The following is a 19,427-nucleotide window of genomic DNA, read 5'->3' on the forward strand; positions in this document are numbered from 1 at the left end:
CTTTACTTCTTGGGAGATGAGAAACGTAAGAACAGCGTAGGAATTCTAGTAAGCATAAGACATGAGATCAGTTCAAGGTTACTGGCCAATCTCAAAAAGTGATCATGATTAAGTTTGAAGGAAAGCCTTTTGATCTGGTTGTCATACAAGTTTATGCCCTGACATAAGATCACAGTAAGCAGAAAATAGAGGCGTTTTATGATGACATCCTAAAGTGTTATGATCAAGTTAAATCAAGGGTTGTGGTAATTGTAATAGACAACTTAAATGCTAAAATCGATGAAGGAATATCAGGACCGCATGTTGGTCAATATAGCCTTGGATCGAGAAATGAAAGAGGAGAGAGACTGATGGTAGCATATGCCTTCTTTAAGCAACCAAAAAGAAGACTGTACACTTGGAGAAATCCAGGCAATGTATATAGAAATCAAATAGATTATTGGTGAAATAATGTTTTAGAAACAGTGTAAAGAACATTCATACATATCCCGGTGTGGATATAAATTCAGATCACTGTCTCCTTGTTGCAAAAATTAAGTTGACACTGAAATTTTTTTTATTCATTCATTCATGGGATGTTGGCATCGCTGGCTAGGCCAGCATTTATTGCCCATCCTTAATTACCCTTGAGAAGGTGGTGGTGCGCTGCCTTCTTGAACTGCTGCAGTCCATGTGGCGTAGTTACACCCAGAGTACTGTTAGGGAGGGAGTTCCAGGATTTTGACCCAGTGACAATGAAGGGACGGCGATATATTTGCAAGCCAGGATGGTGAGTGGTTTGGAGGGGAACTTGCAGATGGTGGTGTTTCCATGTACCTGCTCCCCTTGTCCTTCTAGTTGGTAGTGGTCATGGGTTTGGAAGGTGCTGTCTAAGGAGGCCTGGTGAGTTGCTGCAGTGCATCTTGTAGTTGGTACACACTGCTGCCACTGTGCATCGGTGGTGGAGGGAGTGAATGTTTTGTGGATGTGGTGCCAATCAAGTGGTCTGCTTTGTGCTGGATGGTGTCAAGCTATTTGAATGTTGTTGGAGCTGCACTCATCCAACCAAGTGGAGGGTATTCCATTACACTCCTGACTTGTGTCTTGTGATGGTGGACAGTCTTTGTGGAGTCAAGTGAGTTACTTACCACAGGATTCCTAGCCCCTGACCTGCTCTAGTAGCCACAGTATTTATATGGCTAGTCCAGTTCAGTTTCTGGCCAATGGTAACCCCCAGGATGTTGATAGTGGGGGATTCAGCAATGGTGATGCCATTGAATGTCTAGATACCAGAAAAGAAAAGCATGTGTGTCCATTTAGGCCTGACATGTTGAAGGATGAGAACATCAGAGAGAATTTCACTCTTAAAGTAAATAACAAGTATGAATGTCTGAAGATTGAGAATCAGAACAAACAAAGGTCTCAGAACAAGAAATAGAAAGCAAATGGAAAAGCATGCAAGAGTATACAACATGCTGCAAAAGAAATGTTAGCAAAATGGAAAAGAAAAAGAGACAAGGAGTGGATGGTAGCAATGATCATAGAAAGCAGAAAGAAAAGAAATACCTGCACATGATGAAATTGGAAAGAAAATAAAGAATGCACAAAAGAAGGCAGGCTAAAGAGAAATGGTGTAATGAGGTGTGTGATTTAAGCATTGGAGCCGGAAAGGAATCACAAGTTGAGTTGTGCACCAGAAGGTGAAATCTTTGACAGATAGGAAGAAAGGGGTAACAACAAATAGTGGGTGCACAAAAGACAAAGATGCTAAAATATTGTTTGAAAGGAATGCAGTAGCAAAAAGATGGATAGAATATTTGCGAATTGTTCGATGATACAAATCGAGGGAGTGTTCAAGATATAAAGGCAAACGATGGACCAAGCATAATGATGATAGAGGTAAAGAAGGCTTTGAAATTGAGTACAGGAAAAGCTCCAGGCATAGTGGAAGTAACAACAGAACATCTAAAAGTCTGTGGAGAAACAGAATTAGAAATGATAACAAATTTGTGATCAAATACTAAAGGATACATTCCAAGTGACTTGAGGCATTCATTATTCGTTAAGTCACTGAAGAAACCTAAAGCAATGGAGTGCAATCAATTTAGAATTATAAGCTTAATGAGTTGACTCATTAAAGTGTCTTGAAAATCATAATAGCAAGAAATAACACATTTGAAGTAGAAATTGGTGCGAAACAGTCTGGATTTAGACCTGGAATAGGAACAAGACAGGGAATATTTAACTGAAGAACAATCTTTGATAAATACCTAGGCGTAAACAAGACCATGAATAAGCGTTTGATCGTGTTTATCACCAAAAGCTAATAGACATGCTGTTGAAATGTGTCATTGACAGTAAAATGTGAAATTCACCCACAGCCTATATTGGGACCAAATAGTGAGCATTAGGCTAGAAGATGGACAATCAAACATGTTTCAAATGAAGACAGAGAGGAGTATGACAAAGCTGTGCACTGTTGCCAAAAAATATTCAACCTGTACACACAACAAATATTCAAAGAATTAGATGTACTTCCAGTGGTAAAAATTGGAGGCAAGCACATAACAAATTAGTGGTACTCCAACAACACAGCGCTACTTGCAGAATCAGAAGAGACCCTACAAAATATTGCAGATCAAGTAAAATCTAAAGGTTTGGAATATGGACTGAGTGTGAATACCAGAAAGACACAAACAATGGTAACTCGAAGGAATGCATTAGAAGAAACTAGATTGAAGTGGATGGTGTCCCACTGGAACAAGTAGATAAGTTTGCATATTTAGGACAAATGATAACAGAAGATGGCAGATGTGAAGCAGAAGTTAGAAGAATAGAGATAGCTAGAAGTAATTTTGCGAAGATGAAGGATGTGTTTTTAAAAAAAAAACTCAAGCTTGTAACATGGAAAAAAAACTCATAAGATACTGCATTCTATCCACTATCCACTTTCCTGGACAATAAGTAAAGATCTGTGGAAGAAAATAGAGGCTTTTGAAATATGGATGCTAAGATGTATTCTAAAAATTCCATATACAGACCATAAGACAAATGAAGAGGCACTTGAAATTGCAAGAGCGAAAAGAACTCTTTAAAAAGTGACATCCAGAAAAGTAAATGCAAGTATTTCAGCCATTTGATCAAAGCTGAAAAGCTACCGAGATCTCTACAGGGCAAAGTGGAGGGCAGCAGAAAGAGGGATGGACCTAGGCATAGTTAGAGACGGATGTCAGAGTGGTTGCAGGCAACCTACAGTCGATGTGTGAGGATGGCACAAGACAGACATATGTGGCATAGAATGACAGCAGATCTCCTGGCAGGAGCAGCTGCAAGCTGTGAGTGTACCAACACCACATGGACTTCAGTGGTTCAAGGAGGCAGCTCACTAGCACCACCACCTCAAGGGCAGTTAGGGATGGGTAATAAATGCTGGCTCAGCCAGTGCCACCTGCATCCCGTGAAAGAATGGAAAAAACAAAGCAGCAGCATCGGAACTTTTATTATGTAGTGATCTTATTATAATTTAATCTTTTATTTTGAATGGTCCCACATTGGAAGGTGCTGGATAATAATTTAGTTGCTGGATCAAGAACTAACGGGTCCTGGTTTTGAATCCTAGCATGATTTACTCAGCCTTTCATCTGTCTGAGGTGGATAAACTAACTGACCAGCCTTGGTAGCTTTTTCACCTCCCACAATTGGATTTGGCTGGCACTTCAGTGCAGTACCGAGGGAATGCTGACTCTGCGATATCATCTCTTGGATGAGATGTTATGAGATGAAGCCCAGCAGCTCAGTGCAAGAGATGAGGCTGAAGCATTTGCTACAATCTTCAGCCAGAAGTGCCGAGTAGATGATCCATCTCCAGAGGCCCCCGGTATCACAGATGCCAGTCTCCAGCCAATTCGATTCACTCCACATGATATTAAGAAAGGGCTGAAGGCACTAGATACTGCAAAGGCTATGGGCCCTGACAATATTCCAGCAAAAGTACTGAAGACTTGTGCTCCAGAACTTGCTGTACCCCTAGCCAAGCTGTTCCAGTACAGCTACAACACTGACATCTACCTGGCTAAATGGAAAATTGTCCAGGCATGTCCTGTACACAAAAAGCAGGACAAATCCAACCTGGCCAATTACCGCTCCATCAGTCTACCCGCCATCAGTAAAGTAATGGAAGAGGTCATCAACAGTGCTATCAAGTGGCACTTGCTTAGCAATAACCTGCTCACTGACGCCCAGTTTGGATTCCGCCAGGGCCACTCAGTTCCTGACCTCATTACAGCCTTGGTTCAAACATGGACAAAAGAGCTGAACTCGCGAAGTGAGGTGAGAGTGACTACAATTGAGATCAAGACCGCATTTGACTGAGTTTGGCATCAATTAGCAAAACTGGAGTCAATGGGAATCCGGGGGGGGGAGGGGGGGGGGGTGGGGGGGAGGGGGGGAGGGGGGGGGCGGGTGGGTGATGATCTCTCCACTGGTTGGAGTCATACCTAGCACAAAGGAAGATGGTTGTGGTTGTTGGAGGTCAGTCATCTCAGCTCCAGGACATCAATGCAGGAGTTCCTCAGAGTAGTGTCTTTGGCCCAAACATCTTCAGCTGTTTCGTCAATGACCTGCCTTCCATAATAAGGTCAGAAGTGGGGGATGTTCGCTGGTCAGAAGTGGGGGGATGTTTGCTGATGATTTCACAATATCCAGCACCATTTACGACTCTTAAGATGCTGAAGCAATCCATGTCCACGTGCAGCAAGACCTGAACAATACCCAGGCTTGGGCTGACAAGTGGCAAGTAACATTTGTGTCACAAGTGCCAGACAATGATCATCTCCAACAAGATAGAATCTGACCATTGCCCCTTGATGTTCAATGGCATTACCATCATTGAATCCCCCACTTTCAACATCCTGGAGGTTACCATTGATCAGAAACTGAACCGGACTAGGCGTATAAATACTGTGGCTACAAGAGCGGTTCAGAGGCTAGGAATCCTGCGACTAGTAACTCACCACCTGACTCCCCTAAGTCTGTCCACCACTTCCAAGGCACAAGTTAGGAATGTGTTGGAATACTCCCAATTTGCCTGGATGAGTGCAGCTCCCACAATGCTCAAGAAGCTTGACACCATCCAGGACAAAGGTTGCTTGATTGGCACCACATCCACAAACATTCACTCCCTCCACCGCCAAAGCACAATAGCAGCAGTGTGTACCATCTACAAGATTCACTGCAGGAATTCACCAAGGCTCCTTAGGCAGCACCTTCCAAACCCACAACCACTACCATCTAGCAGGACAAGGGCAGAAGATAGATGGGAACACCACCACCTGGAAGTTCTCCTTCAAGTCACTGAAATGAAATGATTATATATGTTACTTTTTATATTTTGACATTTGCACTAAGGTTTAACATGCCAGCAAGTTTAATGGCTGGTGCAGAAGCTGCTTTAAACTATTGATGCAATTCCATAAATACCATGTTTAATTTTGTGATTATGCCATTGGACCTGAATTGCTGCTGACTCATGATTTTGTTTTGGAATCATTAGAAATTGTGAATTGGAAATATATTGCCATTCCTGGGTCAAAATCCTGAAACTCCCTTTCTAACGGCACTGTTGGTGTAGTTACACCACATGGACTGTAGTGGTTCAAGAAAGCAGCTCACCACTACCTTCTCAAGGGCAAGTAGGGACGGGCAATAAATGCTGGCCCAGCTAGCGAAGCCCAAATCCCATGAATGAATAAAGAAAAACCAAGTTCCCACCTGCCCATTCAGATGGATGTAAAAGATCCTACGGCACTTATAGGGCTGCAGAGTGCTCCTGGTGTCCTGCCAACTGTTATTGCTTAATTGTTTATAGGACTTTGCTGTGCAAAAATTGGCTTCTATGCTTTATGTTCCAACAGTAACTATACTTCGCAGTTTGTTTGGATTTGAGGCACTTAGGGATGTCTTGAAGCCCTGAAATATTTTCTATAAATGTGTTCTTTCATGTTGACCCTCTTTGAGGTGTGTGAGGGTGGCGATGGGGGAGGACTGTGAAGCTACAGGAACTCACGTAGTGCTTGTCACACTGTAATGAACTTGAACTCTACACTTTAATGAATTTTGGAAAAATGTATAGTGGAGTTTGTTGAAGGTGCAAACTTTAGAGATACTTAATAAGTTACACTGATATAAAATGTTTTTTCCTACTATTGATAGAATACTTCTATCAGTTTGTTACTGTTTTTCAAACCTTTGGACTTGGCTGCCAATTGTGCAGTTTGCAATTAATAATTATTTTGTACTTACGTGAGGTAGTATTGCTTTAAACCTCTAATATCACAGTGCAATGTGTAATGATTTACACTTCCTATGGATCCAAGTTTATGAAACAAACTTATGTTGTTTATATTGTGTTTTAAAATGGTAATTGAGACTTAATTCATGTTTTTATAGGCACAATAGTAGAAACGATTTAAGCGCTAATTGTTATTGAAGCAGAGTCCATATTTGTAAACATTAGATTGACTGTATATTTCTTTTACCCATGCTTGATCTTGCAAAAAATGACATTGATGAAGAAGTGCACATCTACAGCTATCGATTACTGCGATATCTGTGCTTCATAGTTTATGTGCTATTACAACTGGCAATTTGTGCATTGGTATTTTTAAGCTATTCAGTGGCTTATGACTTTTAGGTTAATTTCCAAAGTTGCCATTGAGGTGGAATTGTAAATGTATGAAACTGTTGAAGATTCACAATATTGTCCAAATAAACAAAACTGTTGTTTTTCAGAGCATGAACTTATTAAAGTTACATGAGCAAAATGCAAAAGTTAGCTAGAGTTTCAAAATTTAAGATAAGACAAAAAATATTCCTTAATTAGACATTTTCAATTTTCCAGTTTCCTTATTCTGGTTATTTGCTTACATGCAATTTTATTTCTTGACTGGTGTGCTATAATTAAGACCTTTGTTTCATAAATATTTTTGTTGGAAAAATATTTTTCCCTTTTGCATTCTTCCAGGCTGTCATATTAATTTTAACTGAGAGCATGGCCAAAGGACCTGTTTCGAGGCCTTAGTGGTTGATACTAGTAACTGTCTTGTGAGGTGAGAGCAACCTGCAATTGGTATCTCTTTTGTGGGTAAATGCCTGGTTTTACCCTGTTCCTTGTCCTTGAAGCAAAACCTAAGACAGGACCTCCTCATGTTAGGAACCTGAGCAAAGCATACCTTGGACCTCCACTATTCAATGACCGGGAGCATGAGTACATTTTACTGTGGTGTTCCTTATTTTGAGATTGTTAATACTACTGTAGCAACAGTTTGAAGAATTTTTCAAGCTTTTCATTTTTTTCATCTTTCTGTATTCCACAACAAATTATAAGACGGTATTTTCAGGATCAAAGATTATTTTGATTTCTTTGAGTGATGGAAATGGAATCACCTGAGCACCAGTGTGCACTTTTTAATGTCACTTGAGCCATCCTTTGCCCCAGTTTGTCAAATGAGGAGATTTGTACTAGACTCGTGGTGAAGGGTAGTTAAATTCATTTTCTTTATAGCCCTCAGAATGGAAATTTTTATCATGAGTCTGGTTTGGATTCTGTTATGGGGTTCATTTTCCAGGCAACCTTTCTTGATGGACACATTTAACTTAATTTACAAGACAGCAGCAGCAACTACATGTGTGCATCAAACTCTGCAACTAAAGAAGAAGCCTCTCCTAGAGGCTCCCTGCAATGCAAACTCATTGGTTTACACAGATCATGTAATCTTATAACACAGGATTGCTCTTAAAGCTACAATCCCACGTTTCTCAAAACTATAATTACTACATTCGTCCCCCTTAACTTTTCTGTACATTTTGTATTTACAAGGATATTTATCTAATGGCATTACAATATTTACAGAGGTCATGAAATTAAAAATTCAGTCTTTCAGGTGGTTTCCCGCTCCGTGCGGAATGTTGTAGCTCCACAACTTCAGGTTCTTTTGCAGGAAACACATTCTCTGGAACTGCTTTAACATCAGGTACTTCATGCAGTTCATTGTCTTCCACTCCGACAGAGACATCGGGCATGTTTCTCCTTGGTTGAGCAACTTCAACAGGAAACGCAGGTTCAGCAATGGTTACAGGTGGAACATGGGGTATCTCCCTCTTTCTTAAATGATCCACATGCCTACGGGTGATCTGACCCTCCACATCCACATGGTACGACAATGGTCTGATCACAGAGCTTACTTTACTAGGTAACCACATCGGTCCTCCACTGAAATTCCTTACATATACTGCTCCAACAGTAAATTGTCACTCACAACTATGCAAATCATGAGTGACTTTTTGGTTCCCTTGACTTACTTCCCAATTTGGAGGGGAAGGTGGAAAGATCAGGCTTAGTCTTGTTTGAAGGTGGTGCCTCATCACTAATTCTGCATCCTCTTTCTATGTGTTGTCTTCTTTCTACCACTGAACTTGGTTTTGGCCTTTTTGACTTCACTGTCGGCCAGACTTCTCTCGGACGCAGTCTCAACTTGTCTTCATTCAGTAGTTGAACTACCCATGACTTTGTTATCTACTTGCATCTCGGAAAGTTCTATGACTTTTGCTTTCAAAGCCTCTTTAGCTTCATTCAAATGATTCTTCAGCTCTTCTGTTTCCTCCTTGTATCTGTGGCTTCCGCCTTGAACATTGCTGCATCTTCTCTGCCAACTGGTGCTTCAGTTTGTTCAGAGGGGTATTAAATTCTTCCTGTTTCTCTTCGTAATTTTCCAGAGGTACAAACTTTGACTGGAGGGATTCTTGTAGTGTGTGAAGGTCTTTCAACAGGCTTTCTTTTCTTTGTGAAGCTCACTCGCTTCATCTTGAATTCTGTAATTCAGCAGAGTCTCCTTGGGTTTCTTCTGCTGTTCTTCCATGTCATTATTTAAGATAGTCTTCATTTCTTCAGATTGCTAAATGCTTACACACTCCTTTTTCATCCTGCTGAGGTGCTTGGACTCTTCAGGCTCTTTCTGAAGTACCTTGCCTTATTTTTTTTTACAACTCAGGAACTCTTCCAGCTTCCTTTTGAAATCTCACTGGCCAATCAAGGTTAATTCCCCTCAACCAATTTCGGCCTAGAAGGCTTGGTCCTCTACCTTTTTAATACCATTACTGGTAGCTATTTCGATTGGTGGCTATAATGAACTGTTACTCTGGTAATACTTTTTACCTGGATTTCTTCACTTGTGTACTTTTTTAACTTTGCAGATGTTCGTTCCAAATTTAATTGTTGAGCACCTTTATTTAAATATCTGAAAGTGTGTTCTCCTATTACAGTGGTAGAAGCACCTGTCTACTTCCATTGTTAATGGTTTACCATTCATTTGCACTGTGACAATAATTGGCTCTGTCTTCCCAACTTTCATGTTGAATAATGAATAACTGTCAGAACTGGTTGTTTTTGGCCCTTCTACACTATATACTTCATTGGACTTTGTTGCCTAGAAACCTGTTTAAATCCCACTTTGCAATATTTCAATGCGTCCACTTCTGTGACAAAAATAACACTCTACCTTTTTAAATTGCCAATTGTTAGGAGTATGATTGTTTCTATGTTGATTAAAAATTAGTTTTCCACTTTGTTGCCATGCTGCTTCCTCTCAATTTTCAGTTAGCGGGGGCTGTTTCCCGCTTCGTGGCGGAGTCCCGGCTTTTCGCGCCACTTTCGGCTGACTGTGTTCCTGCCCAACTAGGAGAACCCCTGCGTCCCTTGAATCGCTTGTGAATCCCTTACAGGGCTTTCCACCACAAGCGCTATTCCTAATTCTTTCTTAAAATCAGGATTCACTTCAGCCTGCAATCTTTGCTGAATAGGATCTTCCTGCACGCTACATACCAAACAATCCCTGAGCATGTCATTCAGGCTTTCACTGAAATCAACTAATATTCTGTTAGTTGTTTTAATTTCATCATGTAGGTAACAATGGTCTCCCCTGGGGCTCTATTCCATGAATTGAACCTGAACCTCTGCATTGTGACTGAGGGCTTGGATTGAAAATGTCCCTTAATGAGGCCTACTAATTCACAAAGCCTTCGAATCTGGGGCACTGGGGGCTGTTAAACTTCGAAGTAAACTGTAGGTCTTGCTCCCACAACAACTCTCCTCTTGTCCTGTGATTTTGTTGGCTTGAAAGAAGAACGCAAGGTGTTCCATATATTGAGACCAGCCGTCTGTGGCTGGTTCAAACGGATTGATCCTGCCAAAATGTGGCATCTTGGGTGAGCATATCTTCCTTTCTTTTTAATTATCTTAGATACTCACAATTACTGGGCGAGGTACAGCACCGGATCTAATTTATCCTCGCCAGTTTGTTATATAGTTGATTTTCCAGACAACTTTTCTTGATGGACGCATTTAACTTTATTTACAAGACAGCAGCAGCAACTACATGTGTGCATCAAACTCTACAGCTAAAGAAGTCTCTCCTAGAGGTTCTGCGTGCTGCTAACTCATTGGTTTACACAGATCATGTAAACCATTATTCTTAAAGCTACCGTCCTATGTTTCTCAAAACTATAACTACTACAGATTCAAATTTGTGTTCCATGAGGACCACATGCCTAATCTATTGTTCCAGGCAATCTCCCAATTGAATCCTTTTTAATTGCCGTTTTTCTATTTAGTAACAACTGCACTGTACTTGTATTAGGCACTGTGCCTTATAGAGTTATGTCAAGGTGCTATGTCTAAAATATGAATAACAGATAAAATATATTTGGATTCTTGGACCAAAATGCTAAATTTGATGTTATGTGATAATATTTTTAAGGTTGTGTATCAAGTTGACATTGATATTGTTATGACCCCAGCGATTTTACTACTGGACAAGCCTGATCCCAGGGTGGAACCCAGCTTGATGGATCTTGACTTTTATTTTTTGTTTAGCTACATGGAGAGTGGCTACCGGACAGAGTCACAGGAGTCAGCTAATGAGCTTTTAACAAGAGAATAAAACATTTATTAAACAAGAAAAGATGAATTATATTACAATACTCCACCCACAACTATAATTTTACAGATATATACAGATTTGTAAGGGTAACACAAGTTACAAAAGCTATCTTATACTCTAATGTACACAGTTGGTAAGTAGTCCATGCAAGCCAATAGGTGACCTGTGGTCAGGCACAGCACACTCTGAAACCAAGTGACAAACGTCACCCCCAGCAGATGCTATGGGTCCCTCTTTAGAGCAACTCATCTAAGATTCTTTGATTTATTTCCCTCAGCAATCTGCTAGTGTGTCAGCTAGAGACAGAATTAAACTGCTACCTTCAACTTATAGCATAATGACCAACTGAACTCAAACTGTTTTTGTTTTCTCTGTTTGTGTGTGTGTCCTTGTCTTGTTTGCTTTAACTCCCCTTCAAGGATCATAAAAATCTCATTAGAAATGCAGGTATACAAACAAAGCTTTAGACCTGCCATCTCCACTCAAAAATGAAACTAGGTTACAGGTTTCACCTTTTAACCCACAAATAGAAAAAAATATAATTTAAACTTAAAGGCATACCTTATTCCTAACACACCCAAATGAACATATAACTTACTTAAACTATCTCTCTTTCCTTAAAATATGACATAATATTCAATGAGGAAGTCAGTAAGGAAAACAAATAGAGACAATGACTTGCTGGTTGGGGCTGCATAAAATGGAAAATCTGCTTGAAGAAGAAAATGATGGTTGATCATAAGGTGTAGGAGTAGTAGTAGGCCATTCGGCCCATCGAGTCTGCTCCACCATTCAATAAGATCATGGCTGATCTGATAATCCTCAATTCCACTTTCCTGACTCTTCCACATAACCCTTGATTCCCTTACTGATTATAAGACCATAAGATGTAGGTTGGTATCATAAACTATTGGAAAAATAGCAGTATTTTGGATTGTATAGTAGCAACCAAAATTTGCATTTATTTGGCTTCTTTGGAGTTCCTTGGGATGTTTTCTACATTAGAAGGGTAAAGGGAACATGGATCGTACACTAAAGAGTACATTTTGAGTGACGAGAAGCTTGTTCAAGTGGGTTTTCTAAGGAGAGGGATGTGGAGAGGCAGAATGGTGCAGAGAGGGAATTCTAGAGTTTCTACAATTCTAGTGCTTAGTTGGCAAAAGGCATAGCTAAAAATATTACCGGCAACTATCAGGTGAAGATTACACATTTTGAATTTGAGGGACTGGTAGCTAGCATGATTGAGTGGGAGTTGGTGTCAGATCGGATTTAGGCAGCACCATTTTAGTTTAACTGAAATTTACAGAGGATGAAAGGTGGGAGGCAAACCAGCAAAGCATTGGAATAGTGGAGAGATAATGGTAATGTCGCTGAACTAGTAATCCAAAGACCCAGGCTAATGCTGTGGGGGCATGGGTTCAAATCCTGCCACGGCAGTTGGTAGAATTTGATTTAAATTAATAAATCTGGAATATAAAGCTTGTCTCAGCAATGGGTGACCATGAAGTTACCATTGATCGTCATCAATGGAAACTTAGGAAAGGAAATCTGCCATCCTCATCTGGTTTGGCCTACATGTGAATCCAAACCCACAGCAATGTGGTTGAGTCTTGACTGCCCTCTGAAATGGCCCAGCAAATCACTCAGTTCAAGGGCAATTAGAGATGAGCAACAAATGGTGGTCTTTCCAGTGAAGTGTCCAAAGAATAAAGAAAATATAAAAATATACTCTTTTCCATGGATCCTGGGAATTATTCTTGGTCCCTTGAACCTGGCCTCCTGATGTTCTTTGAGATTTTAACTTAGTCAACTTAACTCTGAAACCCCCTTGCAGCTTAAGACTTCAACTCTAATGTTCCAGTCTACCTTAACTGCTGTAGCTGCATGCTTCACAGCGACTTGCTCTCTCTTTCACAGTTTTTCTCGCTCTCTCACTCTCTCAAGCTGAATGCAGCTTCCTGACAAAGCTGCTTCACTTTTTCTTAAGACAATTACTTTAGCCCTAATTCTGGATTCTAATACAGACCTAGATTTCTTACGGCAAACCCAAACCTAGTGACAATTACAGCAGTCGCTTCTGGATTCTTAAGGCAAACCTCAACCTATGACAACTACCCGTCGACTGGCAATGTCTTCCGCAAATGTGAACTTCCTAACAAGTGACCTACTACTAATTCCTAACTTTCTCTTCTGGCAAGAGCTCCCTTAGCAATTGTCCTGACATAAGTGTTATCCCCTGGTAAGGGTCCTATTTTTATACCCTTTTTGCAGGCAGCTTTCACAATATTCAGCCCAAGTTGTGACCTGTGTTAACACAACTATAAACTTATACCCTTTACTTACAATTCTAGCCCTCAGGCCATCCTTCTAGCCTATCAGCATCCCAATTTTGGCTTCTGTTTACTGCTAATGCTAGACTCACTGGAACCCAAATGGACAAATGTGACCCTGTTATAATGCCACATGTTCTTTCTTAAAATTACTTTTAAAAAATATTCATTCACAGGATGTGGGCTTCGCTGGCTGAGTCGGCTTTTATTGCCCACCCCTAGTTGCCCTTGAGAAGTTGGTGGTGACAACTGAGTGGCTTGCTAGGCCATTTCAGAGGGCATACTTAAGAGTCAACCACATTTCTGTGGGTCTGGAGTCACATGTAGGCCAGACCAGGTAAGGACGGCAGATTTCCTTCCCTAAAGGGCATTGGTGAACCAGATGGGTTTTTGCAACAATCAACAATGGTTTCATGGTCATCATTAGACCTTTAATTCCAGATTTTTATTGAATTCAAATTTCACCATCTGCCATGGTGGGATTCAAACCCGGGTCCCCAGAGCCCCCATTACCCTGGGTCTCTAGAGATGCCAACTTAAAGATGGCTTAATTTGTATGTATTATTGGAATATTGCTAAGGCTTTTCTTCATTAAGCTTATGCACAGTATAATTTGATAACTTAAGCCTTATTAATTACACAAATTTGTCAATGAAGTGAAGCTTAACACTATCTACCCCTCTGTTTACATTTAAGTGCTCCTTAAAAAATGCCTCTTTACCCAAGCTTTTTGGCATCTGTCCTAATATCTCCAATGTGCTTCGGTGTCATATTTTATTTGATAGGGGTGCTGTGAAGTGAATTTGGATGTTTTACCATGTTAATGGCGCTGGATAACTTCAAGTTGTTGTTGTTGCAATGCTATGAAGTTTGCATCCTTAAAATTTTTTGTTTTGAAGGATATGCGAATTATTTACAACCGGGGTATCCAAGCTCTTTGTGGGCTGCAGAGTGTGCCCCTTGGAGGCTCAAATGTCAGTATGAAGATTACATCCATGTTCTTATTAACTGACATACATCTTAGTTGTTGATATTGCTAGTTCTAGTGTCCTGATTTAGAATGTAGCCACTAATGTGGAAACAGCATTAAAAATCACCATTTACAAAACTTCAGGCCCAAAAATACCAAATCAACTAATTAGAAATATAAGCACAAATAGACCTGCATTGTCTGGGCTTCACAGCCAGTTTGGCGGTGGTTGGGGACTATATCTGACCCTGGGGCTGAAGACTGGATCTCCTTTAAAGAAGTAAGACTCCAGTAGTTTGATTGTCTTAAATAGTGGTTTTATTGGTTGCCATGTACAGTAATGTGCCCTGTAATCTAATTTTCTTTGTTTTAATATTTTACTACCTTTTATGTGTATGGGACAATTTTGCAACAATTCATTATCTGCATAATAAATAAAAGACATCATTCTGAAATAATGGTGCTTTATACATTTGTGATTAGAAGCATCCACATATGCTGTATCAGTCATCGTTTTAGTTCATATCAAGCCTTGTGTGTACCTCATGGTATTCCTTCATTTTTCTTCAATTAGCCTTTTTGTTTGCCAACTTTCTCTTGCTTCCTCCTACTGAAGACATAATTGCAGGCATTTGTTTAAAACCGATGCATTGTCCAAGTGTCCATCATTCACGTATAAACTTTGGTGAGTGTCAGCGGGCTATTTCACTATAGAGGACATCGCAGTAAAGCCAAATCCTTTCCTTTCCTATGGTCCAATTTTTACAATTTGTTCACAGGATGTGGGCGTTGCTAGCATTTATTACCCACCCCTAATTTTCCTTGAGAAGGTAATGGTGAGCCACCGCCTTGATCTGCTGCAGTCCATACGGTACATCCATAGTGCTGTTAGGAAGTAAGCTCATTCCTTTTAGACTTTGTAGCAGTTTGATACAATTTAGTGGTTTGCTACGCCATTTCAGAGGGCAGTAAGAGTAAACCACATTGCTGTGGATCTGAAGTCACATGGAGGCCAGACGAGGTGAGGACAGCAGATTTCCTTCCCTAAAGGACATTAATGAACTTGATGGGTTGTCAGTGTATTGTTAGTATGTTAAATATAATCATTTAAATTCATGCTTATGCAAATATGCATGTCATCACAGTAAGTGCTGCAATATCACAAGATGCAGCTCTCTTGCACAGTTGGGTTCGCACATGTAAGTTGAAACAACAAGTCTCCATTAAAGCTCTGTGTTCAACTTCTATGACTTCCCTTCAACTTCCTTTGTATTAATCTAGAAAGGAATAATACAACATGGTTGCAGCAGTAGTGAGTCGACAGCATTGATCACCATCTGAAAACAACAATTCAAGTCAAATCCTGGGGACATTGAAGACATCCAGTCCATGCCGACACCACAGGACAAGGATGACCTCCAAAGGTGTCTAGATCTTTTCAACTTCCTTGCTGCATACACACTGAGCCTCTCGGAGAAGCCATCTTCACTAAGAGAAGTGCTGAATAAATATAGGCCGTTCCTATGGCAGGATGATCACCAACATGCATTAAATGCATTGAAACAAGCACTCTCAACGAGTCATGTCTTCAGTACTATCATCCTTGGAGGGCAACAACATTTAAACGTTGCAGAAAAGTCTTGGTTCATGTCTTCTTCAACACAGCAAGCCTGTCGCATTTGGTTCAAAAAGCCTGTTGCCTGAACAAGCAAATTACTTCAATATTGAACGAGAAACTCTTGCTCTTGTCTTCGGGATCATCTGGTTCCACACATACTTATTTGAGAAAGAGTTCACAGTTGAGACAGATCACATCGCTGGAGAAAACTGCTCACAGGTGCACTGCCTTGACTCCAGAGGTTACTCATTGAGCTTCAGGGCTACAAATTTCCAATTGTTCGGAAGCTTTGGGGCACATCAAGTGCAGCAGTGGACAGCACTGTTGGAACCATCTTTAGTCTCTTTGGTGCCATGATGGAAGTGATATCTGACAACGGGAAAACCATTCCCGGTATATGTAAACAATGGTCCATCAACCACATCACATCACCCCAATATTGTCATTTGAATGACATGGCTGAACGTATGGTCAGGACAGTCAAATCCTTGATCAAAGGCATTCTGAAACTAGGTAAGATACCCAAGTTGCATTATTGCATCCAAACGTAGACAACACATTTTGAAAAGGACTGTTCAAAATATTCTTGTTACAGTTGAATGTTTTATGTAAATAGTGCTAAGGTTGTCAAACTTCTTACTTCATGAGGATTGTTTGCTTATATACATCTTCATGTTATACTAAATGGAGTTGTTATTTCAGAAAGGGGGATGTTGTGATAGTGTATTGTTAGTAAGCTAAATATAATCATTTAACTATAGGTTTATGCTAATTTGTATGTCATCACAGGAAGTGATGAAATACCACATGATTCGGATCTTTTGCACAGTTGATTAGTAGATGTAAGCTGAAGCAACAGAAGCTTCCATTGAAACCTCCATTAAAGCTCTCCAGAGAGCTCTATGCCTGCTCTCAGCTTTGTTTGTATTAATCTTGAAATAGATAATACAACAGGAACCCTGGAAAAGTTATCTCTGTGGACTGAGGCCAACTGAAGATATTCTACTGCTGCTTCAGCTGAGATCAACTACACAGCCCAGAGGTTGAGCTGGTCTCTTTGGCTCAGCTACTGACTCCCTTTATTGATAAAGCCTTTAGGGAGCCTGGTAAAGACTTTACATTATATTTCCCATTTTGTGAAAAGTAAAGCATTACTGTAACTGATGGAATGTAATTATTGATATTGTATTGGAAGTAGGTGTGCTAAACATTTCACTAACTGTTTCTGTGGATTGGGACACAGTTTTGTTTATTTTTAAGCTGATTAAAATTCTACAGAAATATTGTCTGTTTTACCTCTTAAGGTGCCAGTGAAACACCACATCCCAGGATTTTCAATTTTTTCCTATTGTCTCAATTTTCTTTTGTTGCGGTAGGTTTTTCTGCTGATAACTATATTCAGGATATTACTTTTGAAGTGCTATTCAACTGAACAAGATGTGCAAAAAATATCTATTTGTAAAGGTTTGTGATTTGCTTGTTTCCTCCTAATTGAACTTCAAAACATATATTGAAATAAACTTTTTTTCCACAGGTTTCTTATATCGGTCAAGACTGTGAAGGTGTTCCAGAATTTCTTGGCAGGAAATATGGACATTTTACAAAGCGTCTAGATCTTAGTTTCAATTTACTGCGGTAAGGTGCAATCCATAAGCAACATAGTTCCACTCTATATCTGCAAGGGTATAAATAGCACTGTCTAAATTTAACACAGAGCATCTTTATTCCATGAATGGCATTTCTTTGTATGATCTACTGTTTGCGATATATGAAGCTAGCAATGAATGTGTGACACATGTCAATTTTGTTGTAGGCCAACAGTGTTTTCTTGTAGTTTAATCATTATAATATACACCTTGACATATTTTCTGCTTTTGATCATTTGAATTTTTGTGTTTGGAATGCCAACTCTGTTAGATTGCCCTTGTAATTGGAACACTGAGAAGAGTGCTATCACTGTTCCTGCCAAAAAATGAAAGCCATGATGCAAAGATTGCAATAAATAACCTACATCTTACTTGCTGCAATTTTGAGAACTTTGAAATGGGGAGTCAGGGCTCATTTTAAATCAGGGTCATTAATGCATTTATGACTTCCAAACATGTGGCATTGCACATCCAGCCATTTGCAGTGAATAGAATGCCTCTAAACCAGTGTTTCCTGGAAGTCACTCAGACAAGACTAAAAATCAAGTTTGTGGTGGATTTTTAGAGAACAGGAAGAGCTTGAATTCTCTTCCTCCAGCTCTGCAGATGGACCACTGAATTTCCTACCTCTACCCATTGCCATTTATGCAGGAAGCTTCTATTCAAATGAGGTTGGACCATCATCAGGTTAGCAGTGGACTTTTTCCGCTCACCTGTGAATGGGAACACATCAAAATTGCCTCTACTGTATGCATAGGAGAGCTGCTTGAAGTACCTGTTTTAAGTATTTTTACCTGGAAACATTTTTAATGTTAATATTGACTTTTTGGCTTAAGAGAACGCAGAATTTTTATTACTTAGTTTACAAGTAAAAGTTGAAATTTATGTTGCTACTTAATGATTAAGTACCCATGTACAGTTTTGGTCACCTTACTTATGAAGGGGAACATACTTGCATTGGAAGCAGTTCAGGGAAGGTTCACTAGATTGATTCCTGGGATGAAAGCATTCTCTTATGAGGAAAGGTTGAGCAGGTTTGGTCTATACTCATTGGAGTTTAGAAGAATAAGAGGTGATCTTATTGAAACATATATAAAATTCTGAGGGGGTTTGACAGGGAAGATGCTGATGCTTCCTCTGGGCTGGGGAGGGGTCAAACTTGGGGGCACAGTTTCAAAATAAGGGGTCTCCCATTTAAGACTGAGATGAGGAGGAATTTCTTCTCTGAAGGTTGTGAATCATTGGAATTCTCTACCCCAGAGAGCAGTGGAGCTGGGATCATTAAATATGTTCAAGGCTGAGTTAAACAGATTGTTGATTGACAAGGGAACCGAGGGTTATGAGGGACAGGCAGGAAAGTGGAGTTAAGGCCACAATCAGATTAGCCATGATCTTATTGAATGGCAGAGCAAGCTTGAGGGGCCGAATGGCCTACTCCTTCTTATGTTCCCCATTATCAACTATTTTAATGAAGGCAGTGACTCATTTTAAATAGACTGAGGAATAGCATATGTCTGCATTCATTGGCTAATGTTGGTAACAGTCATTCCGAGGGTCATATGCAAGAATTTGGAAATATTTGAAACTCAGCTAAGAATTCAATAGCTGTTCATTCTTATATAAGAAACAAAATTGATTCCATGTGATCGTTACTCCAGATGTTCTTTCAATTGTGTTATAAGCCATTTTGTGCCTGAGTTGTTTGTGCGCTTTGATTCGTTCACATTTGAGAAAGAATCTAGGTAACTCCGTGTCATTGGTGAGTCATGAGCTATTTCATAGTTAAAAGAAGGTTGGTCTATTTTCAGGGCAGGATGACAGTAGCTAGTAGATGAAGAATGCTCATAAGTTCTTGCCAAAGCATGTAATAACATCACAGAAAATTTCCAG

The 19,427-nt window shown here is 39.9% G+C and overlaps 1 protein-coding gene across 1 annotated transcript in view; it reads left to right on the top strand.

The window, feature by feature from the left end:
- The first annotated feature begins 16,240 nt into the window (after positions 1-16,240).
- lrmda (leucine rich melanocyte differentiation associated) overlaps positions 16,241-19,427 on the top strand; it is a 1,010,599-nt gene continuing 1,007,412 nt past the window's right edge. Inside the window, exons 1-3 of the mRNA XM_078530808.1 lie at positions 16,241-16,404; positions 17,196-17,263; positions 17,426-17,526. Of these exons, the coding sequence (XP_078386934.1) occupies positions 16,245-16,404; positions 17,196-17,263; positions 17,426-17,526 (329 nt within the window). The 5' untranslated portion in view covers positions 16,241-16,244. The remainder of the gene's footprint in view (positions 16,405-17,195; positions 17,264-17,425; positions 17,527-19,427) is intronic.

The sequence above is a fragment of the Cetorhinus maximus genome, chromosome 27 (assembly GCF_964194155.1).
Source record: "Cetorhinus maximus chromosome 27, sCetMax3.hap1.1, whole genome shotgun sequence".
NCBI lineage: Eukaryota > Metazoa > Chordata > Chondrichthyes > Lamniformes > Cetorhinidae > Cetorhinus > Cetorhinus maximus.